This window comes from Ailuropoda melanoleuca, chromosome 7 (genome assembly GCF_002007445.2).
Source record: "Ailuropoda melanoleuca isolate Jingjing chromosome 7, ASM200744v2, whole genome shotgun sequence".
Taxonomy (NCBI): Eukaryota; Metazoa; Chordata; class Mammalia; order Carnivora; family Ursidae; genus Ailuropoda; species Ailuropoda melanoleuca.
In genome coordinates, this window is record NC_048224.1 from 48,897,675 (window position 1) to 48,911,644 (window position 13,970).

The window sequence follows — 13,970 nt, forward strand, 5'->3', positions numbered from 1 at the left end:
GGGAGCAGACATTAAAGACCTTTCAAAATCTATAAAGTTGTGCATTGTCTTTCCAAAATTATACATAAGTATATATAGATCAAACATTCTGCAAACTATTTCAAGGGATTCACAAAACTCCTGAAGTTCATCCATGGACCCCAAATTTGATGCATAGGAAGGAGAATCTTAAAACTACTGGCATGTAGAATCATCGATTCTTAGGGCAGAAAGAAAACTTAGTCCAAAGGATGGATGGATGGATGGATGGATTTTTCTTTTTTTTTTTTTTTTAGTAGGCTCCATACCCAGCATGGAGCCCAACACAGGGCTTGAACTCATGACCCTGAGGTCAAGACCTGAGCTGAGATTGAAAGCTGAATGCTTAACCAACTGAGCCACCCAGGCAACCCAATTAATTTCTTAATGTAGATATTCTAGGTAAGTGATTCACATACTTGTTTAAGGACAACAAATGTTATATTACAGTTTCTTTTTTTTGTTAGATCTATCTAAAATTACTTACCTGTCTGTGGGTACTGTGGGACTTCAAAGGGTATCTGAGTCCTTGGATCTTGAAAATACTGAATATTTTCAGAATGCTGAGGATATACTGGTACTCTAGTTATAAATGGGCTGGATTTTGGAGGCACAGAATTCAGCTCTGTTCCAACATTAGAAGGCCCAGCTGAGGTAGCCGCTACATTACTTACAGGAGTCTTGGGTGGAGAGCCAATTTTACTGGAGAGATAATTTATCAAGAACACAGAATTAATCACTGTCTATAACTGTTGTCTTCCTCAGTAGGAATTTTTCACAAAATAATATAGTGAAACCACTAATAGGAAAAACTTTAGGTACTTCCATAGTGAAAAATTAGGCAATGAATTTCATCGTCACCCTCCACTGCTCATTCATAGAATCATAGTAACAGATCTCATAATGATTCTGGCGAAGGCAAAAAGAAATTCAAACAAATCCCAGGCACTAATGTGACCCATCAATCCCTTTTTACTCATTCTTTCAAAAAAGATTTATCTTAGAGGAAAATTTTTAAAAAAATTACTGTTCAAGAAGTTCTCAACAGAAACAATATACAGTTAACCCTTGAACAACACAGGCTTGAAATACACAGGTTCACTTACAATGCAGATTTTTTTCAATGAATATAGTCCTATAAATGAATTTTCCTTATGTTTTCTTTTTTTTAATACTTTTTATTTTGTTTTTTTAAGTAACCTCTACGCTCAATGTGAAGCTCAAATGCATGACCCTGAGATCAAGAGTTGCACGTTGTACTGACCAAGCCTGCCAGGCATCCCTCCTTATGTTTTCTTAATGACATTTTCTTTTCTCTAGCTAACTTTATGGCAAGAATACAGTATATAGTACATATAACCAACAAAATCTGTGTTGATTGATAATGTTTTTGGTAAGGCCTGTGCTCAACAGTAGGCTATAAGTAGTTACATTTTTGGGAAATCAAAACTTATACTTGGACTTCGGACTGCACAGGGGTTGATACCCCCAACCCCTGTGTTTTTTAAGGTCCAACTGTAGCCCACCAGAAACCTTTGGGACAAAGAAGACAGACATGTAAAAGAAGGGTTGTTCTAGTAAGAGCTAGATAGACATTTTGAAATGTAAACTCCTTGAGAAAAGGCCATTTTTGTCCTTGGGGGGGGAGGGGCAAAGGGAGAGGGAGAGAGAGAATCTTAAGCAGGCTCCAAACCCAGCACAGAGCCTGACATGGGGCTCAGTCTCACAACCCTGAGATTAAGACCTGAGTCAAAATCAAGAGTTAGACACCTAACCAACTGAGCCACCAGGGGGCCCCATTTTTGTCCATTTTGTTAACTGCTTGTCTCTCCAGAGTTTTGTTAATTGTTATATCTAGAAGAATTCCTGCCACACAGTAGTTAGTAAATATCTGTTGAACAAATGAAATAGTTCCTGCCACATAGTAAGTAGTCAATAAATAACTAGCGGATGATTGAAATGCCAATATATGGTTACTCATTAAATTGATGCAAAATACATAAACTTTTTATTATTTTAAAACAAAGGATTTTCTTTGTTGAGTTACCAAGCAATCAGATCCAGAGGATCTCATCATGGCTTTCTTATGTCCTATTAAGAAGTCCAACTTCAGGAGGGGCGCCTGGGTGGCACAGTGGTTAAGTGTCTTCCTTAGGCTAGCCGTGATCCCGACGTTATGGGATCGAGCCCCACATCAGGTGCCTCTACTATGAGCCTGCTTCTTCCTCTCCCACTCCCCCTGCTTGTGCTCCCTCTCTCACTGGCTGTCTCTATCTCTGTCAAATAAATAAATAAAATCTTTAAAAAAAAAAAAAAAAAAAGAAGTCCTCTTTAGGGCACCTGGGTGGCTCAATCAGTTATGCATCTGCCTTTGGCTCAGGTCATGATCCCAGGGTCCTGGAATCCAGTCCCACACTGGGCTCCCTGCTCAGTGGGGAGCCTGCTTCTACACTCTCCCTCTGCCCCTCCCCACTGCTTGTGCTCTCTCTCAAATAAATAAAATCTTAAAAAAAAAAAAAGTCCAACTTTAGCAGAGCTTAGATATGTAGTGGCTCCAGAAAATGCACTTGTTAATGATGCAGGAATTCAGTATGCTGCATCCCAAGATTAGAGGGCTTTTCTCAAACTAGAGAAGCCCTTTTAAAGCTAGAATATAAACAAGGAGTATGGGCTGCTTTTAAGTCTAACACAGCAGATTAGTCTAGCAGATGTTTACTTCTATGTGTGAAATGAAAATAACTAAGGAACTGTGGGTAATAATAGTAGATACAAATTTACTGACTTACAGTTTAAAGATATTTTAGGGCTACGCTTATTCTTTGCAGTTAAATAAAGGCAACAAGGAAAATGATTAGGATTTCCTTATAACAGTAATATACTAACTCTTACTGAGCAATTACTGAGCACATTCCAGGCACTACGCAATGTGCTTTACACAGGTTATCTGCTGCTTCCATATCAAAATGTTATACGCTATAAAATTTGGATAAGTACTTTGAAATGGCAAATTTTTAGACTTGCCAGCAAAAAGGTATCAAAATCCATGACAAGATTCATAGCCTCATGGGATCATGCAAGCTATCTGTAAAAATCAGACTTAAGGAAAACGCTAGCCTTCAGTCACATTCCAGTCAGACAGCTAGATTCCTTCCTACAGCTGTAGCCTACAGGGCTTTCAGGATTCTAGGCTCTTCCGCAGCATGCCTCTCCTGCCTACATAATTTTGCATGTGCTGCTTCCTGTACTGAGGAGTCCTTCCTTCCCAACTATCGATGCTTTTGGAACTAGCTCAGGTCTTCTCTAAGAAGCCTTCCACAATAACTCCCTGCAGAATGGTATTCTTTTTTTGTGTTCTAATAATACTTGGAACACAACTCCACTATAGTATCTCTCAGAATATATTATATGGTCCGATTACATCTGCCTCCCAAACCACACTGTAAGACCCTTCTTAGAAGCGGGGAGTAGTAGTAGCTAGTTCATTTTCATCACATTTCCACCAACTAGCTGGTGTTGGGCACATCAAAGATCCATAATTTTTGAATGAGTAGATGATTTATTTAGATTATTTTTTAAAGCTTTTTCCCTAGTCTTATCATTTAAAAAAACTGAGATACAATTTACCTTTTGAAGGTATACAATTCGGTGATTTTCGGTATATTCACAAGGCTGTACAACAACCATCACCACTATCTAATCCTGAGACATTTTCATCAGCCCTGAGAGAAATCTCTCCTTGTTAGCATTCATTCCCCAGCCCCTGGCAACCACTCATATACTTTCTGTCTCTATGGATCTGCCTATTCTGGACATCGACATAAATGGAATTCTGGAATACACGGCCTTTTATAGCTAGCTTCTCTCACTTAACATAGTTTTCAAGGTTCATCCATATTGTAGTATGTACTAGTACTTCACTCCTTTTTTATAGCTGAATACATTCCACTGTACGGTTATAAAACAGTTCTACATTACCTTGCCAAAACCCTTCAAAAACTCATTTCCTAAACATATATGTAACACAAGGTCTCCATAATCTGGTGCCAACCTATCTATCTAATCTTATTTTAACCAGTCCCTAACAAGACTTTCAGTTCTAAAAGGCTGGTCTCTTCAATATCCCATATAATTACCTATATTACATTATTATATTACATATAATTTCCTAGAAGGCATATAATAAACACTGACAGACTATTTAGGGTCAACAAAATCTGAACATGTTAAAACTCAAGATTTTAAGACCCTGAAACAGTATCAAAGCATGAGATTTTAGAGGTGGAAGTAACCTTTCAGATTGTTAGAAATACTAAAAGTTTTTTTTCTTAAAGCACCAAAACCCTTTCTTATGCTACAACCCAACAGTATTGGTAACAACAACAACAACAACAACAACAACAGATATTTACTGGGTGCTATTTGGCAGGCACTGTTCAAAGAACTGCACTTACAATTCACAAATCTGCACAACCAACCTATGTAGTAGTTGTTATTGTTGTATGAATTTTATGGATGAGTAAACTGAGGAAGACAGATTAACTGGCCAAAGATCAAACAGCTAGAAAACAGTGAGCCAGAATCTGAAACCAGAGAGTTCAGCTCGAGTCCCCTCTTAACTCCCACACATCACTATGGAGTACAGAGAGGACTGTTCTGACTGCAGCAGAGGCTGGGGCTCAGCGTCTCACCATGCTTAGCTTTCTACTTAGCTCTTTTCTGACACTTCTATGGACTCAATCCTAAAGCTCAAGAAAGTTACGTGTGGGGAAAAAAACCCAATTCTGGTCCAACCTCTCAGTTTATAGTCAAGAAAAACAAAACCCAGAGCTGAAGTGACTTTCTAAGGTCACAGAGCTATTCAACTGCAGAGCCAGGACCAGAACTCAAATTTTTTGGTATTTCATGCTTTTCCTACTATGTGAAACCTTCTGCATAAAAATTCTGATTAACTGCTTTTCCTTAGGATAAAACTGCTCAAGCATTTCTAAAAAACTCACAGTAACCATTTTTAGCTAATACTTACTTTTCAGTGACAGACTCTGCAGAAGGCCCAGTAGCATTCTGACCATTAGTGCCAACCTTCCCCACCTTCTTCACAGTCTCCAGAGCTCTTAACGTACTGTCAGTACTACGTGGGATTAGCTGGGAAACACTGTTTTCTGCATTTGAAATTCCGTTTGTACTTGGAACAATTTTCCCCGTTGTTTCAGTACTTCCTATGACAGAAATGACATTTCCGGCTGTGGTTGTGACAGTGTTGTTTACACCAACTTTATTTAGAAGAGGAAATGTTCTTACAGTTGCATTGATCTTTTTGTTCCTTAATCGATACCTGTTTCAAAAACAATCAACATATCGGTGAATATTTCACTGAATCTTACCCTGAAGAGGTTAAAAAAAAAAAAAAAAAAGACCATGGGAAAAGATTTAAATAGAAGGAACAGCTTTGAAGAAAAGTTTCTTCAGCTAAATATCAAATACAGTCTACATTAAACTCTGCTGTGATCGGTGCCACATGAAAATATATATGCCATACACACACACATACACACACACACTCGTATACATAGGCATGTAATTAATACAGCACGCAAAAAACACAGGTATTCAAAGAAGCCTTTTGAGGGAATAAGAAAAGATCCTTTTGAAAATTTTGTATAATTGGAATATAAAGTACCTATATAAAAATGAAAGGAACCATACCAAATTCTTATTAGCAACGCAGAATGAAGAGTTGACAAAATTCTGTTATTACCAAACTGTCAGAGCATTATATAAATTAAAAAAAAAATGAAACCAAAAGTCATTCTTAAACACTACCCCCAAATATGGAAATTTAGTATATTTTTCAGATTAGTTTATGCCTAAAGTAAAAAATATTTGGATTAAAGACTTTTCTGATATTAATGTCAGGGTTTTAATTTATAGTGGTCAGATATAACACTCTTAATATATAAAGCAATTTGATCTTGGAGTCCATTTAAGAAAATCTGTTTCCACTTGTACAATTCAAAAACTTCATTATAATGCAGTCCTGGTCAATGTTTCCTCTAATACTTTAAAGTGATGAACAACTGTTACATGAATAGAAAAATGACTACACACATTTGAAGTCATAATTACATATGCCTAAATTAATCTGATATTAATGTTATACATAATCAAACATATGGTAATTAAATATAAATAGTGTTAGTGATGAGCAATGCCTTCACAATAGCCTCCCTTTCAGGCCCTCAGTATCTATAAACAGCCTCATTATTCAATCCTGCTCTTCTCCCTCTCTCTCTCTCTTTCACACACACACACACACACACACACACACACACACACAAACACAATGACAGAGGCATATGGAGCTCAATAAAAGACAAGTGTCCCCAGATGAGCCTGGCTGAGGGTGCAGTGACAGAACACAAAGTTTAAAAAAAAGACAACAGGTTATAGCCAGTTTATATATGTCATCTCAGAGACTGTGGGGAGCCACTGACTACAAGTAGGGTACGAGCAGACCTATATTTTAGAAAGGCAGTTTAGTGGTGTGGAGGGGCCTGCACTTTCCTCAACATGCTCTCTGAAACCTGCTCTTCATTCTTCACCTCAAAGGTTCTTGCATAAAATACCCAGCTGCTCCTTGGTTTCCATCCTCAAAGTACAAATCTCAGCTATCTTTAAGATTAGTCTGGCAGGCAAAAAACAAAGTTTTAATTGTGAGTACCTTGAAAGAGAAGACTTTTAAGAAGTAAAACCTTAACTAAGGGAGGTAAAGTAAGTGACAAGTCAGGATACGTACTGGACTTCTAGCAACTAGAATACTAAAGACCTGTACTTAGGATCTGGACCTCACGCTTGAAAAAGCCAATCCAATTATTTCCTATTCTTCTGAAATCAACTTTGAGCTCCCTCAAGTACTCACTCCCTGCCTACCCAGCTTTGAATTCACTATCTACCATTAATTCCTCCCTTGTAAATACCTTCAACTCCCTTGGCTCACTCCCTCTGTTGAACTCACCTGGTAAAACCCCAATCCAATTCTTCACTTAATTCTCTCTTTCTGGGCCTGCTCCCCAGCAGCTGAATGTTGGTGGAGAAAAACCATGCCTTCATGCTCTCTAGACTCCCTTCAAAATTATGATCAATTATTTAAAATGGCCAAGCAATACAGTAATATGCTTCTCTACTAAATTCACTTTGCCATCTCTAACATCCTTTCCGCCTCCACTCTCCACAGCTCCTCCACCACTGATCGTACTGCCTTCCACTTCACAGAGAGAACAGATGAAACCAGAGAATTACTTCTTTCACCACCAATTCCAGTAGCCTTCCTGCACCTGTAACCACATGCTCCCCCCAAAAAGGGATGAAGCGCTCCTGGCTCCTAACTCAGGCCAATCTTGCCACTGGGGTTCTACCAAGGGCCCATCTCTGCACTTGAGCCCCAGGTCCCAAGTCCATCTGCTCTGCAAAGACTCCACTCCTATAATGATCTGTTGTTCTAGTGCACCATCACTTCATTTCAGGTGTCTCCTTACATGTCATATCCTCTGAGATATCTTCCCAGACAGTCTTATCTAAAATATCTCCCCTTTCCCAATTGTTCTTTCTCCATACACCTTGTGTTATTTTTCTCCATAGCATGGATCAGTACCAGACATTATGCTTTCTATTTATTTGCTTTATGTCAATCTTCTCTACTACAATGTAAGCCCCATGAGAGCAAGGATTTTTTCCTTTCTTACCCACCTCTCTATTTTCAGCACATCATACAGTGCCTGTGCATACTAGGTGTTCAATAAATATTTGCTTCATGAATACGGAATATGCCTCTCACCTCATATGGCCAAGAGAACTAATTACTGGTTTTCTACCCCAAAAGCATTTCCCATCTCAGTAAAATACATTACTTGGTTATGCAGGTCCCAAACCTTGGAGTCATTCTTGATTCATTCAATCTATCAGTTCTATCAGCCTTATTTCCGAAATATATCCCCAATCTGACCACTTTTCATCATTTCCGTTACTATGGTCCTAGGACCAAGATACCAATCTTGTACCTGAACCACTATAGTTTAATTGGTCCCCAGACATACAGACACTTAGTGACATTTCTAAAACAAAATTAAAATCTCATTGTTTCGGGGTGGCTGGCTGGCTCAGTTGGTAGAGCGTGCAACTCTTGATCTGATCAGGCTCCTGAGTTCAAGCCCCATGTTGGGCACAGAGCTTACTTAAAAAATGAGTAAGATTTTAAAAAAACCTCATCGTTGCATTTGAATAAAACCGTACAATGGCTTCCAAATTCCCCACCACGGTCCATAAAGCCAGTATGATCTGGCCCTTCCCTACCTCTCCAATCTTATCTTTTGTCGTTCTTCTCATTCTCCATCTTCTAGACACACTGGTCTTGTTTCTACTTCCCACACATGCCAAGTTCGTTTCCACCTGAGACGTTCTTAAAGTATTTTATCAGTAACTGAGATTGTGTTTACATGTTTACTGTTCCTCTTCCTCCACTAGAAGCACCTCGAATAGTACCTAGCACTTAATAATCATTTTTATAAATATTTGTTGAGCTGGTTGATCCCAGGCTTTTGACACTCTCCAGAATGCAACAACTCTTGGAAACAAGATTCTAATACTCTACATTCTAAGATATATTCACATAAATATTTATTTTTAGGAGAGATTGTTGGGAATTTACATTTAGTTTGGTTAGAGAGATGCATAGTAGTGAAAGAAGGCTGGAGTAAAATTAATTTATTTAAGTAAAACAAATGTTTGTTCCTGGTGTATCATGTGAAATAAGACAAAGGTTCTACCCTCAAAAACTCAGAGACAGGTACCAATATGTGTATTTTTTAGCCAATAGGATAGTGACATCTTCTACTTCCTTAATCCTTTGTGTCATCCTGTTTTTTTCTTCTTCTTTTTTCACACAGCAACGGAGAATGTGAGGCCGGTTGGAAATATGAATTGTAGATTATTTGCTCTTTCAACATAAATATACTGAATTTACATATCAGATACTTGCTAAGTGCAGATAATGTCAAGATGAATTACCCACAGGATAAATGAAGTCTAGTGAAAATACACATATGCAAATAAATAATTGCAATATGACAAGAGAACTGGATTTTATAAAGTTACCAAGAATAAAGCACTACACCAGCACGGTGAAGGAAGCAACTAACACTGCCTGGGAAGTCAGGGATGTCCTCAGAAGGAAGTTGACATCTGAGTATAACTAGGAACAGGAGCTCTCCAAATAGAGAAGAGAAAAGCATATGATACAGAGGGAAAACACGTGCAAGTAAAGAATGAAAGAATTTGTGTAGTAGTAAACGTTGATTAACGAGATGTGCCTTAAAAAAATAAAGACTGCAAAAGGTAGAGTAAGGCTGGAAAGCTAGATTAGGATTAGGACCAGATCCTGTGACATACTGAGGAACCAATTAAGAAGCAGAAAATGGACATGATTAGATGCTTATCCTGCAAAAGAAAATCTCAGTAGCAATGAAATAGCCAGGATGAACATAAGAAGATGCCAGGTTAAAGGCCAGTAGAGTACTAAATTGATAAATTGGGTAAACACATGTGAAACACTAAACATGGTACCTGACACCAAAAGGGACCAGTTAATCTGGCTATAATTATTATCTTTATACTACTATTATAATTTCAGGGAAAAGATAATAAAATTCTGAAGTAGGTATTGGAGATGGAGAGTAGAAAGCCAACTTGAAAATATAAGAGGTAAAATGGATTTTCAGCTAAGGAACCGGTCATGGGTGGAATGGCAATGAAATCACCATTTCTCCTCTGACTTTGTTAAGTCTAAGTACTCCCAAGCAAGGTGCCCAAAAAGTTCTACTTTAGCTAAGAAGCTCTATTTCAGGTATGGGCAATCTCAACAGATCTCCTAGAGTCTCAAAAATCTGCACGATGTAAAACTCTGTATACAGAGCTGCTTCGACTGGGTGCAAACAGCATCTTTTTGTCTTAGGACTTCTGCAACCTCTCTAGGCTCTTTCAGTAGGGGAAGAGAAGCATGTTTCTACCCTTTTTAACGCACACACACACCATCTATCACGTTACTGCTGCTGTGGAGCTCATTATGTACAGGGCTCAGTGCTAGCAACTGAGGAGAGGAGACCGTAACCAACAAGACAGATACAGTCCATTGAGCTTACACTGCAACAAGGCAGACAGTCAATAGATGAGGGGTCAGCAAGCTACCTCGTGTGAGCCAAAACTGCCTGTTTGTTGTGAATAAAGTACATAGCTATGCCCGTTTTATGCACTATGGTGGCTTTTTTGCTAGAATGGCAGAATTGAGTGGTTGTGACAGTTCAGTGTATGATCGACCAAAATGAAAATATTTACTATCTGGACCCTGACATAAAAGTCTGCCAACCACTAAAATTTACCGTAAGTTAATCATAATTTTGATGAACATGACAAAGAGAAACCTGGTTTAGTATGTAATATTGGGAGGATCCCCCCAAAAAAGTGAAGGATAAACTAGGCGAAAGAAAAGTTCCAAAAGCAAGGCCCCGAGGAACAGCAAGACGTAGAAGACCTAAGGTGGGAAGGAGCATGCTGCACTCCAGGCACTGACAGAAAGTAAGTGTGGCCTGAGTATAGAATACAATTCGGGAGCACTGTGAGAGGAGATCAGAAAGGGAGGCATATGGATGATGCAGAATCCACACTCTAGATTTTATAACTTTATCCACAGGTTAATGAGAAACCAGGTACTTCTCATTATCTGCACTGAGCTTAATGTATAAAGTTCTCCCCGTTTTGTGGGGAATGATGGATTTGGGGGTAGGCAACAATAGCCATAAGAAGACCAGTTAGGAGGCAATGACAGATGGACAAAAGGGGATGATTATATATAGACTATACGGCTGGAAAGAATTGAGAAATAAACATACAGCCAGGAAGCTGCACTGACTTGTTGACTACGACAAGCANCACACACACACACACACACACACACACACAAACACAATGACAGAGGCATATGGAGCTCAATAAAAGACAAGTGTCCCCAGATGAGCCTGGCTGAGGGTGCAGTGACAGAACACAAAGTTTAAAAAAAAGACAACAGGTTATAGCCAGTTTATATATGTCATCTCAGAGACTGTGGGGAGCCACTGACTACAAGTAGGGTACGAGCAGACCTATATTTTAGAAAGGCAGTTTAGTGGTGTGGAGGGGCCTGCACTTTCCTCAACATGCTCTCTGAAACCTGCTCTTCATTCTTCACCTCAAAGGTTCTTGCATAAAATACCCAGCTGCTCCTTGGTTTCCATCCTCAAAGTACAAATCTCAGCTATCTTTAAGATTAGTCTGGCAGGCAAAAAACAAAGTTTTAATTGTGAGTACCTTGAAAGAGAAGACTTTTAAGAAGTAAAACCTTAACTAAGGGAGGTAAAGTAAGTGACAAGTCAGGATACGTACTGGACTTCTAGCAACTAGAATACTAAAGACCTGTACTTAGGATCTGGACCTCACGCTTGAAAAAGCCAATCCAATTATTTCCTATTCTTCTGAAATCAACTTTGAGCTCCCTCAAGTACTCACTCCCTGCCTACCCAGCTTTGAATTCACTATCTACCATTAATTCCTCCCTTGTAAATACCTTCAACTCCCTTGGCTCACTCCCTCTGTTGAACTCACCTGGTAAAACCCCAATCCAATTCTTCACTTAATTCTCTCTTTCTGGGCCTGCTCCCCAGCAGCTGAATGTTGGTGGAGAAAAACCATGCCTTCATGCTCTCTAGACTCCCTTCAAAATTATGATCAATTATTTAAAATGGCCAAGCAATACAGTAATATGCTTCTCTACTAAATTCACTTTGCCATCTCTAACATCCTTTCCGCCTCCACTCTCCACAGCTCCTCCACCACTGATCGTACTGCCTTCCACTTCACAGAGAGAACAGATGAAACCAGAGAATTACTTCTTTCACCACCAATTCCAGTAGCCTTCCTGCACCTGTAACCACATGCTCCCCCCAAAAAGGGATGAAGCGCTCCTGGCTCCTAACTCAGGCCAATCTTGCCACTGGGGTTCTACCAAGGGCCCATCTCTGCACTTGAGCCCCAGGTCCCAAGTCCATCTGCTCTGCAAAGACTCCACTCCTATAATGATCTGTTGTTCTAGTGCACCATCACTTCATTTCAGGTGTCTCCTTACATGTCATATCCTCTGAGATATCTTCCCAGACAGTCTTATCTAAAATATCTCCCCTTTCCCAATTGTTCTTTCTCCATACACCTTGTGTTATTTTTCTCCATAGCATGGATCAGTACCAGACATTATGCTTTCTATTTATTTGCTTTATGTCAATCTTCTCTACTACAATGTAAGCCCCATGAGAGCAAGGATTTTTTCCTTTCTTACCCACCTCTCTATTTTCAGCACATCATACAGTGCCTGTGCATACTAGGTGTTCAATAAATATTTGCTTCATGAATACGGAATATGCCTCTCACCTCATATGGCCAAGAGAACTAACTACTGGTTTTCTACCCCAAAAGCATTTCCCATCTCAGTAAAATACATTACTTGGTTATGCAGGTCCCAAACCTTGGAGTCATTCTTGATTCATTCAATCTATCAGTTCTATCAGCCTTATTTCCGAAATATATCCCCAATCTGACCACTTTTCATCATTTCCGTTACTATGGTCCTAGGACCAAGATACCAATCTTGTACCTGAACCACTATAGTTTAATTGGTCCCCAGACATACAGACACTTAGTGACATTTCTAAAACAAAATTAAAATCTCATTGTTTCGGGGTGGCTGGCTGGCTCAGTTGGTAGAGCGTGCAACTCTTGATCTGATCAGGCTCCTGAGTTCAAGCCCCATGTTGGGCACAGAGCTTACTTAAAAAATGAGTAAGATTTTAAAAAAACCTCATCGTTGCATTTGAATAAAACCGTACAATGGCTTCCAAATTCCCCACCACGGTCCATAAAGCCAGTATGATCTGGCCCTTCCCTACCTCTCCAATCTTATCTTTTGTCGTTCTTCTCATTCTCCATCTTCTAGACACACTGGTCTTGTTTCTACTTCCCACACATGCCAAGTTCGTTTCCACCTGAGACGTTCTTAAAGTATTTTATCAGTAACTGAGATTGTGTTTACATGTTTACTGTTCCTCTTCCTCCACTAGAAGCACCTCGAATAGTACCTAGCACTTAATAATCATTTTTATAAATATTTGTTGAGCTGGTTGATCCCAGGCTTTTGACACTCTCCAGAATGCAACAACTCTTGGAAACAAGATTCTAATACTCTACATTCTAAGATATATTCACATAAATATTTATTTTTAGGAGAGATTGTTGGGAATTTACATTTAGTTTGGTTAGAGAGATGCATAGTAGTGAAAGAAGGCTGGAGTAAAATTAATTTATTTAAGTAAAACAAATGTTTGTTCCTGGTGTATCATGTGAAATAAGACAAAGGTTCTACCCTCAAAAACTCAGAGACAGGTACCAATATGTGTATTTTTTAGCCAATAGGATAGTGACATCTTCTACTTCCTTAATCCTTTGTGTCATCCTGTTTTTTTCTTCTTCTTTTTTCACACAGCAACGGAGAATGTGAGGCCGGTTGGAAATATGAATTGTAGATTATTTGCTCTTTCAACATAAATATACTGAATTTACATATCAGATACTTGCTAAGTGCAGATAATGTCAAGATGAATTACCCACAGGATAAATGAAGTCTAGTGAAAATACACATATGCAAATAAATAATTGCAATATGACAAGAGAACTGGATTTTATAAAGTTACCAAGAATAAAGCACTACACCAGCACGGTGAAGGAAGCAACTAACACTGCCTGGGAAGTCAGGGATGTCCTCAGAAGGAAGTTGACATCTGAGTATAACTAGGAACAGGAGCTCTCCAAATAGAGAAGAGAAA

General features: G+C 38.9%; 1 protein-coding gene across 4 annotated transcripts in view; it reads right to left on the reverse strand.

Moving 5' to 3' along the window:
• Nucleotides 1–13,970, reverse strand: part of RC3H2 (ring finger and CCCH-type domains 2) — a 52,362-nt gene that overhangs the window by 11,709 nt on the left and 26,683 nt on the right. For all 4 annotated transcript variants that reach the window (XM_034664458.1, XM_034664459.1, XM_034664457.1 and 1 more), the window contains exons 10-11: nucleotides 5,042–5,350; nucleotides 506–720 (exon numbers count right to left, since the gene is read on the reverse strand). In XM_034664458.1, coding sequence (XP_034520349.1) covers nucleotides 506–720; nucleotides 5,042–5,350 — 524 coding nt within the window. The remainder of the gene's footprint in view (nucleotides 1–505; nucleotides 721–5,041; nucleotides 5,351–13,970) is intronic.